Raw genomic sequence first — 13,954 nt, 5'->3', positions numbered from 1 at the left:
TCCCAGTGATTTTTTTCTCACTCACCCAAACTACCACAAAGACTCCCCTTCCTTCCAGAGGAGAGCAGAACAGGTACCTGCACTCCTACACTTCTATCCCAGTTTCCACTGGGAATACTGGGAATACTGGGCCTTCTGACTTGCCTGTGCCCAGTGTCCCTGACAGTCTCTCCCCTCACTGCCTCTCACACACTCACCCAGGCACTGTTTTGCTGAGCTGAAGGTTTGACCCGTGGAATTTTCCCCGTTCAAATCCCCCCCGATCCCAGCTGGAATCCTCGGCAGATGTGGGGATTTGTGCACAACAAGAAGGCTGCTAGGCAGGGCTGGGCAGCGATGGATTTATTGTTTGGACTCACTTCCCACCCGTGCTTCCCTTGCAGTCCAGCTGCCTGTGGGGAGGGTGGGATGTTTGGAGCTGTGATGTTTGAGTCAGAGATGATCCCAACTCCTTTGGTGCAGAACCGGTCTGGGCGGCCTGCACCTTCTTTGGGAACCAGACAGTGGGAAGCCCAGCCTTCCACTGGTCCAGAGCTGCCTCCTTGACCAGGAGTCCTGGGAACCTCAGGCATGAAGTTCCTGGCTCTGCAGAAGCTCCTTGTGCTGTGCCTGGTTCTGCCCTGAACATGTGCTTGCAGGATTTGAGGAGGAGGCTCATCTGCACAAGCAGAGGATGAGGATGAATCCAGGCCCAGCCAGGGCTGTCTCCGTGTCCCAGCGAGGTCCCTGAGCTCCATGCAGTGTCCCTGCCCCTGGGAATGTGCTTCAGAGCCTCTTGTCCCCCTTGGCTGGCAGGTCCCGGGGCAGTCCCGCAGCGGGCGGCCAAGGATCCAGGCCGGAGCGCATGATGGGAATGATGAGATCATCCATGTTTGGCATCACCAAAACCTTCTGAAAGAGGGACCCAGAGGAACAAGTCAGTGGGTTTGAACACCACTCCCCTGCCTGGGGACACTGCCTGGAGGTGGCTTGGCAGGAGCCACGCTCAGGTCAGAGCCTAGAGCTATGAACAAGTCCTGGGCTCCCGCCCCCTCAGCAGCAGCCCCAGAGGGTTTCCAGCTCTGGATATTGGGTTGAGGACAAGCAGGAAGAGTTTTTCTTGGCCCTATGGCTTCATAGGTGTTCACAGCAAAGGGCAGGGACCAGCACTTTGAAATCATCCAAATGGGCAGCTCTTTGGGGGGCCCTAAATATCTGTGGGGATATTTCTGCTCTTTGACCAGAGGTCTCAAAGGTGAGAGGCTGAAAACAAACCCTTGTGATGGCAAATCTCCAAAGCATCCCCAGACCAGAGCAGATGGGTGGATTCAGCCCTTCTGGGGGGTGCATGCCTGGGACTGGCTGACAGCCTGAGTGCCCCCTGCTTGTGACAGGGCTGCAAAAGGGAGGAAATCACTTTTCCTCAAGCATTGTCATGCTCAGAGCACCAGCCCTGGAGCTGTTTATTTGGTTTCTCTCTCTTGACTGTCCAAAGCTGGACAGTGCAGACCAGATGTTGGCTTTTTGTAGAGACAGCTGGCCCAAACTGAGGTTGATTATCCCCAATGGCAGGGTTTGCTAAGCTCTTTAGCAGCCCAGGCACCTGAAACTCGTGTTGCAGCTTCTTCTCGATCCACTCGGTGACGTGCAGGAACGTCACCTCCCGCTCGCCCAGCTTGGGACACACCTTCAGCTCCAGCTGGGGTGGCACTCGGAAGCTGTACCTGTGGGGGGAAAGGAGAGAGGCAGAAAGCACCATGCCTCGAAGATGTGGCACAGCCCAGGCGGTCCCACTGCTGGGTTTTAAGGAGGAGGTGGCGGCTCACTGTCCCCAGATCCTGCCTTGGCCTGGGTGCAGACTCAGAGAAATGAGCCTGAGGCCAGTGAGTTCCCTTGGGAGAACAGCTCCGGGCTGCTGTTGCCCCAGGTGATCCCAAAGCCCTGGAGCTGGCTCCTTGGAGCCACAGGGAGCAAGGGGAGCTGGAAGGAGGATGTGCATGTGGGGGGAAGGAGAGCTGGTACCAGACTCGGTCCGTCGGTGGCGGGGGGATGTTCACAGCCAAGGTTCCTGCCAGCTCCTGCACCTCCACCGTCAGCAGCAGCGGCGTGTTGGAAACCTCTTCGATCTTCTTCTTGATGAACTCGTTTTCTGTGGCCTTCTGGAAGTACTTGGACTTGGCGATCTTATCCACGAAGCGCAGGATCTTCCGGCTCGTGCTGTTGCCGCTGACGTGGCTGAAGCGAGGGGAGCCCCAGCTCAGCACAGGGTGAGACCCAGGGCCCTGCTGGGTTTCGGGGTCCCCCATCCCTCTGCCAGGGCATCCCACAGGGACAGGGTCCCCTCTGAAGGGCTGCCACCATGTGCTGTGTGCCCTCCCAGGGACATCGTCCCCATGCCCCCCGTGCTGGTGTAGCACTTCACCAGCACCTCCCCGTGCCCCTCTTGGCACAGACCCCCAACACCCCCTTACCCCTCAGTGCCTGGCGGGGGGACCCGCTCCCCCGGGGCTCCCATGGGCTCTGCAGCAGCAACATCTTCCTCCTCGGAGGAGCCGGCGCTGGAGGACTCGGCGTCGCTGTCTGCCAGCAGGATCAGCCGGGGCCTGGCCCTGTGAGCCCCAAGGAGTATCACGGGGGTGCCCTGGGCCAGCAGCCCCTCGGCTCGCTCAGGCAGGAGGAGGAGGAGGATGAAGCCAGCCATGCACAGCCTCCTTACCCCTCCGTGCCTGCCTCTGCCGGGCCACTCTCCTCTGCAGTGCTCTCCTTCCCCAGCTTGCTGAGGTTCATCTTTGTCTCCAGCGTCATCTGCAACGAGCCGCTGTAGGTGACCTCCATGTCCACCCAGAGCCCTGCCAGGGAGAGGGACAGGGTGAGACCAGGTCAGCACCATGGGGGCAGAGCTGCTTGTGCACCTGCCAAAACTTCTGTGCTTCAGGTACCAGGCTGGCACCTCAGTGAAGCTGCAGTGGAGCCAGCCCTGGGGTCCCTGTGGGGCTCTTACCTCGCTCATTTACGGTGGGGTTGGAGGCACTGAGGACCAAGGGGATGGATGTGCCCATGTCCAGCTCCGTCAGCGTCAGCTCATTCATGAAATACGGGAGCTGATGGAGGGAAACCCCGCAGGGACAGTCACTGCAGCCTGGCACCTGCCGTGGGGCCTTGGGGACGGGGCTCCCCCGGCTGCTGGGATGCTCCTGCCTCTCACCTTGATCTTGCTCAACTTCTTCTGGATCTTGTTGGACACTTGCTCTGCCCAGTACTGCTCCCGGAGGAAGTCCCAGAAGATGCGCCCCACCAGCGCGTTCATCCAGGCCATGCCAGCCTCGCCGTGCCCGCCCGTGTCCTCGCCGAGCTGTGGGGGGGCAGGAGCCACGGGCCCCTGGAGGGAGGTGGCCCCCTGAGCAGTGGGACCTGCTGCCCGGGTGTTCCCCTGCCCCAGGGCTTGGCTGCTCCGACCGCGGTGCCGGGAGGGAGGGGATGAAGCACAGCCTGGCAGTGGCTCCACGCAGGGTCCATCAGTCCCGCCCCCAGTGCCAGGTTTGTCCCACTCACCTTGGTGGGTGTGGGGCTGCCCAGAGCTCTGTGAGAGGGGCTCTGGTCCGGGCTGGGTGCTCCCTGTGCTGGCACAAATCGGGCCATGTAGGTGTTGTAATCCAGGTAAATCTCTTCCACACTTCCCAACAGATCCTTGGGTGGGACAGCAGAGGAAATGTCCTCGGTGCTCCCTCCGCTGCTGCTGCCGCTGCTCTGCAGAGCTGGTCCCACGCCTGGGGACATGGAATCCAAGGGTCACTCAGGTTGGAAAAGCCCTCTCATGTCATCAAGTCCAGCCATTCCCCCAGCACTGCCAAGACCACCACTAGACCATGTCCCCAAGTGCCACATCCACACGGCTTTTAAATCCCCCCATGCCCATTGCTGTCCACAAGGGCACATGTGCATCTCCCACTCGGATGGGTCCTGGCACAGAGCAGAGGCCACGATGGCCACACCTCACCTGCCCTGGTGTCACCGTGGCTGCTGGGTGTCCCACGGGAGGCTTGCACGAGGTGCTGGTACCACTCCTCCTTCTCCCGCCCCGTCCTCCCAAACAGGTACAGGCACCTCTCCCTGCCGTCCCCTGGGATGTCCTGCCCGGACAGTGGCACCTTCTTTGTCCCCTCATCCCCCTGCAGCTCCGGGTCATGCTCCTCGCTGCTCCTGCCCTCCTCGGGGAGGAGGACACAGATGGGGTATTTCTTGTTCCATGTCCGCTTTCGGGCCAGGCTGGGGGGGCACAGGAAGACCTGTGGCACCGAGAGCGGGGGTGAGGCTGGGCCAGGCGTGGGTGAGTAGGAGAGTCTCCCGTGGGAGAGTCCTGGACACCGCCAGACTCACCTTGGCGTCAGTCAGGTCGTAGCAGCGGTGGCTGACGAAGGGAGTGTCGAGGATTTCCTCCTCGAAGGTGGCTCTGCGTGGGATGTTGCTCTTGGGGTAGGACAGCTTGAGGGTGGCCCCGTCCAGCACGGCGAGCACCGAGTGCGTGAGCGAGGGGTGGAAAAGCTCGGGGTCGTAGACATGCAGCTGGTTCATCCAGCCCTGGGGGAGGGAGAGGGAGCCGGAGCTTCCCACTGTGCCGTGGGGGCAGCAGCCTGTACCCACCACGGGCACCTCCAACCCTGGAATCCCCTCCAGCCCCCCACCACAGGCCACCCCCCTCCTACCTGGAGGTGGAGGGTTTCCCGGGGCTCCCCCGGGAGCAGCCTGGGGCGCAGGCGGCCCCAGGGTCCCCGTGTGGCCGGCGGAGCCTTCGGCATGAGGAGGAGGATGGCGAGGAAGCCCAGCAGCAGCCCGCAGAGCAGCCCCACGCAGAGGCCGGCGGCGTAGGGCGGCAGGGGCAGGACCAAGTAGCCGTAGGCGAGGAGGGCGATGGAGGCGAGGGCTCTGCCCGGCACTGCGCCCCCGGAACGTGCCGGCGGCGGCTCCTCGGGGGGCGGGAGCGGGGGCTCCGCATCCCGCTGTGCCACCTCCACCACCTGGATCACGTCCCCGTAGGAGCAGATCTCGTAGCGGCAGTTCAGGGTGGGCTCCCAGGGGGTCCAGTCCCGCACCCGGCGTCCCCCGGCCCCGCGGCCCCCCGGTGTCCCGGGGCTGCCCGCCGGCTCCTTCGCCCGGGACGGGGGGCTGCTCTCCTCGGCCATGAGGCGGCTGAGCCGGCTCAGGGGCTCCTGCACGGCCTCCGACAGCCGCCTCCGCGTGTCCTCCAGCCTGGCCTCGCGCAGCCGGAGCAGGGCGGCCCGGCTCTCCGACGGGGAGATGCTGGGCGAGGACGGAGCCGTGCGGGACTTGGCGGGGCTCAGCCGGGGCTGGGGGGCCCGCGGGAGGTCGGCCAGGAGCATCCTCCCGGGCTGGGGCGAGGGGGGACGCTTTGTGTCCCCGTCCGTGGTGGGGAGGAGCCCGCCGGTGTCATCCCTGGTGCCGGTAGGATGGGGTGTGAGTCCATCGGTGTCCCCACGCCGAGGTGAGCCCGGGGACGGTGCCAGGGCTGGAGAGGCGTCGGCCGCCGCCGCAGCCTGGTCTGCCATCGCTCGCATCGCCGACGGCGCTGCGGGGAACAGAGGGGTCGGCTCAGCCCCGGGAGAGCTCAGGGCACAGCACGGGCCTGCCCCAGCCCTGCCTTCCCCACCAGCACTGCCACGAGCCCCGAGCGGGAGCGGGCTGACCCCGTTGCTACAGGCTGGGAGCCTTCCAGCCTATCTCGGGATGCACTTGGGGCACACAGCTTGTGGCTCTCCCTGGGCTTCCTGGCAGGGATGGGATGGAGGAGGCACCGTGGTAAGATGAGCTCAGTGATGGGGGATTTTCCTGCACCAGGACACTCTGTTGGTCCCAGTGCAAGCACCGGGGCTGCGAGGAGGGATGCCAGGCCAGCAGGCAGGACTCCCTGACTCCTCTGAAGGTTTCTGGCATAACCAACAGTGGTTTGGCTCCCTCTTCATGCACTGCACAAACCCGAAATGGTCTGAGCTCTGGTCCCAGTGCAGTGTGGGGATGCTCTGCAGGTCGGGAATCTCTGGTTTTACTGGAGGGGCACAAAAGTTTCCCTGACAAAGTTTCTGTAGCCTTGAGGGTGTCCTTGGCCATGGCAAAGTCCTGTCCTGTCCCCAGCAGCCACCATGATCCCTCACTGCTGTGCTCCTGCCAAAGCCAAGGGCTGACCCACTCCCAAGCTGTGCCCCCTCCGTGATTCTGGGAAGGAGGATGGACCTGCAGGTTGGGCTCTGCAGAGCCAGCTCCCAGCAGGTCCGTGGGGTGCTCAGCCTCTTCCCCTCGTGGCATCCCTGCTGCAGGAGCAGGGATGCCATCCCAGGAACCCTGGGGCTGCCTCACACCCGCCGCCCTGGATCTTCAAAGCTCCTCAGTGCCAGGAATTAATTACAGGCTGTGCCGCAGCTGCCTCCAGCCCCCTTTATATAATCTCACGTTCCTCGGCTCTCGCTTTGCTTCTGATTTACAGGAGCCACTTGTTAACCCCAGATCATCCATGGGTGATTGCCCCCATGGTCCCATCACCTGGCAGAGACCCCGGCTGGGGGGCTGGTGCCATCCAGCCTGTGGGCAGGGCTGTGGCAGCACTGGCACCACCAGCACCCCCGGCAGACAGAGCAGTCCAGGGCATCTGGCAAAGCACCAAAGCAGCCAAACAAGGAGAGAGCAGAGGAAAATGAGTGATGGAGCTGGGCCTGAGAGGGGAGTTAGTCTAGTGGAAAGTGTCTCTGCCCATGGCAGGGTTTGAACTGGATGGCCTTTAAGGTCACTTCCAACCCAAACCATTCCATGATTCTATGATTTCAAGGGATCCCTTCCCTTATCCTGCAGGGCCCTGTTCACCCCCCACCCAAGCACAGAAGCCAGGACACCCCTTGCCCCTCATCATGCAGGTTTCCCAGTGGCCCTGTGCCACAGCCACCCCCAGGATCCCCAGTTCTGCCCATCACCCTTGGCTGTTCCTACCAGAATGCCCCGGGGCTGGTCCTTGGCGGGTCCTGCCTGGCCACTGCTCCCTGTCCCTGCTGGGTCAGGGGGACACCAGCTCTCCTGCTCTGGGCTCGGAGCTCCCCTCTGCCGTTCCCGTCTCTCTGCTCCCACTGCTCCCCTACTCGTGGGTTTTAAAAGCTAAAAAAAAAAAAAAGAGAAAAAAAAAGAAGAAGTCTGTTTCCTGAGAGACCATTAGCACGGTGGAAGACAGAGATAATAATAGCCTGGGTTTGTATGGGAATTCTCCTCTGGCAGGGATGGTGAGTACTGCAGGGGCTACGCTGCTGCAACAGCCACCTCTGGGGAGGGGGGTGCTGGGGATGGACCCCACTGGGTGCCATGGCTGGACCACCAGCACCCCGAGATGGAGGGTCCACGCTGTGCAGCCCTGGGGGAGGCTTTGCTGCTGGCTCAGGCTTCAGAGGGCAAATGCTGAGTGCAGAGGTGCCCCAGCACAAACCCACCTCCCAGCCCGGAGCTCATCCCCAGCCTGTGCCTGCACAGGACAGAGGGAATCTTTTTGCTCTTTAGAGGATAAATTGGATAGGAGAGTCCTGGCAAGTGCTTTCATCAAGTGCTGGGGGAAGCTGGGTGGGCTCAGCTGGGTGGTGGAGTGATGGGGATGATGGTGGCTTTGGAGGCTCCAACAAATAGCTCTCAGGGGGTGTCCCCCCAGCCCTGGTGGTACCTGGAAGGAATCAGTGCTGTGTTGGATGTTCCATTGAGGAGCAGTTCTTGGGACATCCAGTCCAGGGTTTCTCTGCAGGGCAGGGACACAAGACCCCCAGTGACTGGGTCCCCCCTTGCTGCAGTTGGAAACACCAAAGCCATAACCATCAGCAAGTGTCTCCACTGGATTCCAGCTCCAAATTTCTGCTCCTCGCTCCCAGATCTGGTTCATGTTCAGGGCTTGGATTCAACAGAGAAAAGCTGTGGCCCAGCTTGGGCTGGTGTCTCGGAGTGTCTCCCCCTGGCCCAGCATGGCACGGGAGGATGCTCCCTGTAACTCGCTCCCAAGCGGGCACTGCCTGGCTGGCATTTGCTCTTTGTCAAATCAGGGAGAGTTAATTGAAACATTAACTTCCCTCAGCCCTCAGGTTAATTAGGTGACGGTAGCACTACTCTGCTGGGCTTTCCTCGCCCAGACAAAGGAGCTGGAAATCCCTCTCCAATTATCTCCACAAAGCACGGCACAGAACCCAGCTGTGACACTGCCCCTGGAGTGCTCCGTGTTATCCCGAGATCAAGGAGCGCTGGGCTCTCTCTGCAGCCTCGGGATGTCACTTCAGGCAATGGCTCAGGCAGTGCAGGATCCCAGCTCTGTCCTTGCCTCCCACTTCCACGTTATGTTGCTCTTTCTCAGGGGTTTTACAGGCGGATACTGGAGTGGATTTCATGCTGCTGGGGGAGTGAGGAGCCAGGTGGGCTTTGGCACCGCTGGAATGGCTCCAGTGGGATTCTGAGACCAAGCCAGCCCCAGGACCCACTCCCAAAGCCTCTCCACCACTCTGTGTCCCAGAGCTTGAGCCCAGCTCTGCCTCTCCATGGACTTTGCTTCACTCCCATGTCTCAGCCATTCCCATCCTCTGCTCATGGTTCCTGAGACCTTCACATCCCTCATGGGAACACCCAACCCTGGGGAAGGATCCAGCCAGTTCTCACATTCATCACATTCGCACTGGCAGAGCTTCTCCATGGGAATTTGGGTGAGCAGCAGATATTGGATGGACGATGCTGCTCAGACCCAGGGCCTGGCGGCTGCTGCGGCTCCTTCCACCAGCTGGAAATCCACGCCCTGAAGGTGTGCAGGGCCCTGGAGTCTATTTGGAGCTTTTCCTGACATCCTGCTCCTCTGATCTCGGTGGATCTTACGGGAGGTGCTTTCAGCACATCGCATCACCCTCTCTCCGTGCAGTGGCACGGCGCATTCCCGGCTCCCTGTGCCCCACGGGGCAGCGGCAGAGCCCCTTCCTCCCCCTGCCCGGGCTCCTGCCACGAGTCATCAATCCCCGGGGCTGGAGCGGGAGCTCAGCCGGCCCGAGATGAAGCCTGACCTAATTCAAAGCGGCAGCACCCAGCGGGCAGGAGTCCCGCCGGCGCCGGCCCCTCGCGGGGGTCCCGCAGCCCCCGGGGGAGCTCCCGGCCCAGGGACACGTCCGTTGGCATCAGGGAATGGGGATCCGTCCGAGCGCGTCACTGTGGCTGCAGGGCAGCAGGGACAGACCTCGGCTCCTGCCCAAAGGGCGCCAAAATTTTTCCTCTTGCGCCAAGAAGGTGCCATTTCCATGAGAGCCCAAGCCCGGGGACTCATCCGAGGGTCCCTGGATAGACTAGGGAGGAAGGGACTTGTAGTGCTGGTTTTTGGAAGGAGAAAGGAGCTGCAGCAGCTCATCCTCGCCAGAACCTGCCAAGGTTCACCTTCAAAGCCCTCACCTTGCCACACGCCGGGCTGCTGCCTCCGCCTCTCCGGGACCCCCCGTGCCCGCAGGGACCTCGGTCAGTCCCCGCATCCCCCTGCGGGAGGGTCCCCACGGGTCACCCCGGCTCTGCACTCCCGGCGTGGCGGGACTGGGGGTCCCCGCTGAGCCTGTGCCAGCACCCATCCCCGGAGCCTCGGGGGTACCTGGGGGGACCCCCAGTCCCGACCACCGCCAACCCACCATCCTGCTGGGGAAACTGGGGCTGCCCCGGCCCCGCCGCCCGCCCCGGCCCCGCAGCGCCGGTACCTGCGGCAGGAGGGGGGGCTGGGGGGCCCCAGGGGAGGGTCGGTCGGTCCCGGTGATGGAGAAGGACGAGCAATGCTGGGGAGTCGGACCGGTCCCAGTGCCGGGGGAGGATAACGGGGGGGTCAATCCCGGTGCCGGGGGGGGACCGGACCTTGTGCCGGGGAAGAAGAGCCGGTGCCGGTGCCAGCGACAGTGACGGTGCCGGCGGCGGTGCCGGCGCTGATGGAGGCCGGCCAGTCCCGGTGCCGGGATCCAAGGACTGATGTCGGTGCCGGGATAGCAGGGCCGGAGCTGGAGTCGATGCGGGTGCCGGTACCGGGGGTGAAGAGCTGGTGCCTCTGCCGGGTGCGGGTGCCCAATGCGGGGTGCGGGTGCCCGGTGCCCGGTGCGGTGCCCGGTGCGGATGCCCAGTGCCGGGCTGGCGCCCGCCCCGCTCCCGCCGGCGGGGCCGGAGCATCCGCAGCACCGAGCGCCGGCTCCGCGCCCCGCCCCGCGCCCCCCGCCCCGCCCCGCGCCCCCCGCCCGCGCCCCCGGGGCTCCCCCTGCGCGTCCTCCCCGCACCAGCGGGGGCTGCGGGGCCCGGGCCGGGGGTCCCCGAGGTGGGGGGTGCGAGAGGAGCCCCCCCGGTACCAGGACCCCCCCGGTGCCGGCGGCCCCAGCGCCCCCCGCGGGGTCGGGGCGGGCCCGGGGCGGGGCCCGGCGGAAGGGGCGCGGCCGGGCGGGCGGAACGGGCCGGGGGAGCGGGCGCAGCCATGTCCTTCTGCTCCTTCCTGGGGGGAGAGGTGTTCAAGGACCACTTCCAGCCGGGTGAGCGGCCCCCGGGCATGGGGGCGGGGGGATCCCCCTGCGGGGAGGGCGGGGGGTGTCACTCGGGGAGGCGGAGCCGTCCGGGGTGAGGGTTTTTGGGAGGGGGGTTGGGAATGGGGGTGTCCTTTAGCGGAGCATCCTCCACTCGTGCGGACCGCGCTGGGGGTCCCCGCTCTGGGGTCAGTGCTGGGGGATCCCTCCGATGGGGAGGGGGGGTCGATCCCAACAGGGGCTTCCTGGGGGGGATCCTGTTCTGCGGGGACCCCCATGGGGAAAGCGGTTCTGCCCCCTCCACGCCCCTGCCTTGCCCTGGGGGGTCTCTGGGGGTCCGGCGGCAGCAGCAGCTGGCACCGACCCACGCGGGCAGAGTCCCACGCGGGTGTCCCGTGTCACCGCGCTCACGGGTCACCCCCGCTGTCCCCCGCACTGACCACTCTCCTGCCCCCATCCCCAGGCATCTACGTGTGTGCCAAGTGTGGCCATGAGCTGTTCTCCAGCCGGGCCAAGTACGAGCACTCCTCGCCCTGGCCGGCCTTCACCGAGACCCTGCGCGGGGACAGCGTGGCCAAGCGGGAGGAGCGCCCGGGGGCTCTCAAGGTGCCCGTCCCCAAACCCTCGCGATGTAGCGACAAAACAGCCGCGGGCTCGTCCCCCGTGAGCCTGGGCTGAGAGAGCCCGACTGCTGCCAACCCTCTCCTTGCTCTTCCAGGTCACTTGTGGCAAGTGCGGCAACGGGCTGGGCCACGAATTCCTCAATGATGGGCCCAAGCGGGGCCAGTCCCGCTTCTGAATATTCAGCAGCTCGCTGAAGTTCCTCCCAAAAGGTACCAGCGGTGGCTTGGCAGCTGCTCCAGCCCGTGCAGTGATTTTTGGGGAGCTGCCGATAGCCCGGGCAGGGTGTGCACTGCACTGCTTTCGGCAGGGCGGCTCTGGCTGTGCTGATAAGCCAAGGAGCTGCTTAGGAGCCCTGAATCAATCTCAGGCTGCTCAGCTGGAGGCTCCCCGGCCTCCCCCTGGAGGAGCTGGGTGTGACTGGAGCTCCTGGATGTGACCACGGGTCTCTGTGGGTCCGAGGGGCAGCTGAGTGTTGGGGGGTTTCTGCTGGGGGAGCAAAGTGAGGGCAGGGAGCTCCTGTGGTGGGGCCAGGGGGGGTTTGCTGTCACTTCTTGGGAAAGTTATAGAATCCTGGAATGGTGAGGATTGCAAAGGAGCTGAAAGTTCATCTCATTCCAACCTCCTGCCATGGGCAGGGACACCTTCCACTAGCCCAGGTTCCTCCAAGCCCTGTCCAACCTGGCCTTGGACACTTCCAGGGATCCAGAGGCAGCCACAGCTTCTCTGGGCAACCTGTGCCAGGGCCTCCCCACCCTCACAGGGAAGAATTTCTTCGTAATATCCAATCTAAATTTCCCCTCTGTCAGTTTGAACCCATTCCCTCATGTCCTGTCCCTCCATGCCCTTGTGGAAAGTCCCTCTGCAGCCTCTCGTAGGCCCTTTAGGTACTGAAAGGAAGTTGGGTGGGAGTTGTGAATGTTGCAGCCCTGTGGGTAGGGAGCAGGGCTGTGGGAAGGGCAGGCCTTCTTCCCATTGCTGATTGTGCTGTTTGCTTCCTCCAAGGCAGAAAAAGGCCTCAGGAGGCCAAATTTTGAGCAGCACCCTGGGCACGAGCTGCTGTGCTGCTTGTTGGACTGGGATGGTTGTGAGATGCTGTGCAGCAAAACACCCCTATAAAAAGGGCTGCTGGTTCTGGAGGCAGAAACACGAGCCCTGATTGTTCCTCCCCCTCTTTTAGGTAAAGCTGACAACGACCTGAAGGAGAAGTAAGCGAGCTGCTCCCCCTGGCACTCTGTCCTGGGCTGATCCTGCCTTCACACCATCCCAGCAAGGGGCACTGTGGCAAGAGGAACCCTAAGGAAGCTCCTGGTTTCCCTGACTTAGTTCCCCGCTTGTTGTCACGGTTCACCCCTCATTTCCCTGTCACTGTTCCCTCCTGGTTTCCCTGGTCTGGTTCCCTCCTGGTTTCCCTGTCACTGTTCCCTCCTGGTTTCCCTGTCACTGTTCCCTCCTGGCTTCCCTGCCTGGTTCCCTCCTGGTTTTCCTGGTCCAGTTCCCCCTCGGGGCTGTTCCGACTTGGGATCCCAGGAGGCCCCTGGGGGAGGTGAGGGGAAAATGGGGTTGCTGAAGCTCTGTGCTGCTGGGTAGAGGGTTGTATGACCTGAGGGTGTTTCACAGGAATTGGGATGATGCAAACCCCACAGTTCTTCATTTTCCCCACCCTTCCCCCCTCCAGCCCTGTCTGTGCTCCCCAGCATCCTCCCCTCTGCCAGGAGCAGAGTCCTTTGGGTTTTGCCCATCCAAGGAGCGGCTGTGCCTGCACTCCTGCCTCTGCTGAGCTCTGGGGAGGGTTTGCTGCTGACTCCAGCCGAGCCAGGACACTCTGCAGAGCAGAGCCAGGCACTGATGCAATCCAGAGTCGCTGTGCTGGCCCTGCCAGGGAGTCACGCTGGATTAGCCGGGGTCAGAGTCTGGGTTAATCCCTGGTGCTATTCTGGGCTGGGATCATGGTATGAATTGCCCTATATAAACCCTCCCAGGGTGCTGGGGCAGCGATGTTTTGTGATCCCACTGGGCAGCATCCAGGTGTTTTCCCCCTCTGCCCACCTTACACACGGTAGAGACGGCTCTAGATCCGTGTCCTCAGTTCTGCCTTGGCCTTACACCAGATTTATCACTGTGCAATAAACTCCAGTGGCACTCAGGTTCCTCCTGGCTGTGCCCTGGTGGGAGGGAGGCCGGGGTTGGGCTCTCTTGGCACAGCTCAGGCTTCAGGAACCACGTCTGTGCTGCCTCAGTGCTCCCAAGGGCTGTCACACTGAGCTCTCCTTAACTCAGCACCTGATTCGTGGCCTTCCCTCCCTGTCCCAGAAACCAAATCCTCCTCTGGAATCAATGCACAAGGATTTTTGAAGATGGGAAAAGCTCTGCCCTGGGGGGTTTTGGGGCTGCGCTGCCGGCGCCGTTCTGGTGCAGCTGCACTCAGGGACACGCTGGGGGGGTTCCTCTCTGTGTGTTTTGCCTCAATCCCACGGTTCTGAGGGCACCAGTAAAAGTTTGACACACCAGTTAAATACCTGGAGCTCACTGCTGGTCTCGTACCTCCTTCCATGCTGAAAATAAAGCACTGATTCACTGTGTTGGAGTGTTCAACACCCTGGGAGTGGCATCCTGGTGCATCTGCTCGGGGGTTGCAGGGATGGGGAGGCTGAGGGGGTGTGGGGTGTGGTGGCTTTACCCTGAATTTGTTCCCATTACCCCAGGTTTTGCCATGGGAAAGGGGGATGCTGATGCACTGGAGGTCTCTGGGCGTTCCCAGGGTCAAAGCTTTACTGGGGAATGTCTCCTTTTCGCTCCTCTTAGCACTTTTG

The 13,954-nt window shown here is 62.8% G+C and overlaps 2 protein-coding genes across 2 annotated transcripts; one reads left to right on the top strand and one right to left on the bottom strand.

Moving 5' to 3' along the window:
• Positions 1 to 327: 327 nt before the first annotated feature.
• LOC135423299 (testis-expressed protein 2-like) lies at positions 328 to 7,078 on the bottom strand. The gene is given in 12 exon segments (XM_064673390.1): positions 328 to 891; positions 1,583 to 1,703; positions 2,002 to 2,214; positions 2,451 to 2,588; positions 2,696 to 2,828; positions 2,981 to 3,080; positions 3,185 to 3,498; positions 3,501 to 3,746; positions 3,977 to 4,265; positions 4,357 to 4,557; positions 4,683 to 5,563; positions 6,973 to 7,078. Coding segments are annotated over 11 exon segments (2,751 nt in total). The 5' UTR covers positions 5,553 to 5,563; positions 6,973 to 7,078; the 3' UTR covers positions 328 to 765.
• Positions 7,079 to 10,402: 3,324 nt separating this feature from the next.
• On the top strand, positions 10,403 to 13,723 carry MSRB1 (methionine sulfoxide reductase B1). Its single transcript, XM_064673398.1, has 4 exons — positions 10,403 to 10,529; positions 10,984 to 11,126; positions 11,239 to 11,353; positions 12,322 to 13,723. The coding sequence occupies exons 1-4, from the start codon at positions 10,475 to 10,477 to the stop codon at positions 12,351 to 12,353; spliced, it is 345 nt and encodes a 114-aa protein (XP_064529468.1). The 5' UTR covers positions 10,403 to 10,474; the 3' UTR covers positions 12,354 to 13,723.
• The last annotated feature ends 231 nt before the right edge of the window (positions 13,724 to 13,954 follow it).

This window comes from Pseudopipra pipra, chromosome 16, assembly GCF_036250125.1.
Source record: "Pseudopipra pipra isolate bDixPip1 chromosome 16, bDixPip1.hap1, whole genome shotgun sequence".
Classification (NCBI taxonomy): Eukaryota; Metazoa; Chordata; class Aves; order Passeriformes; family Pipridae; genus Pseudopipra; species Pseudopipra pipra.
This window is presented reverse-complemented; position numbering and strand designations above follow the sequence as displayed.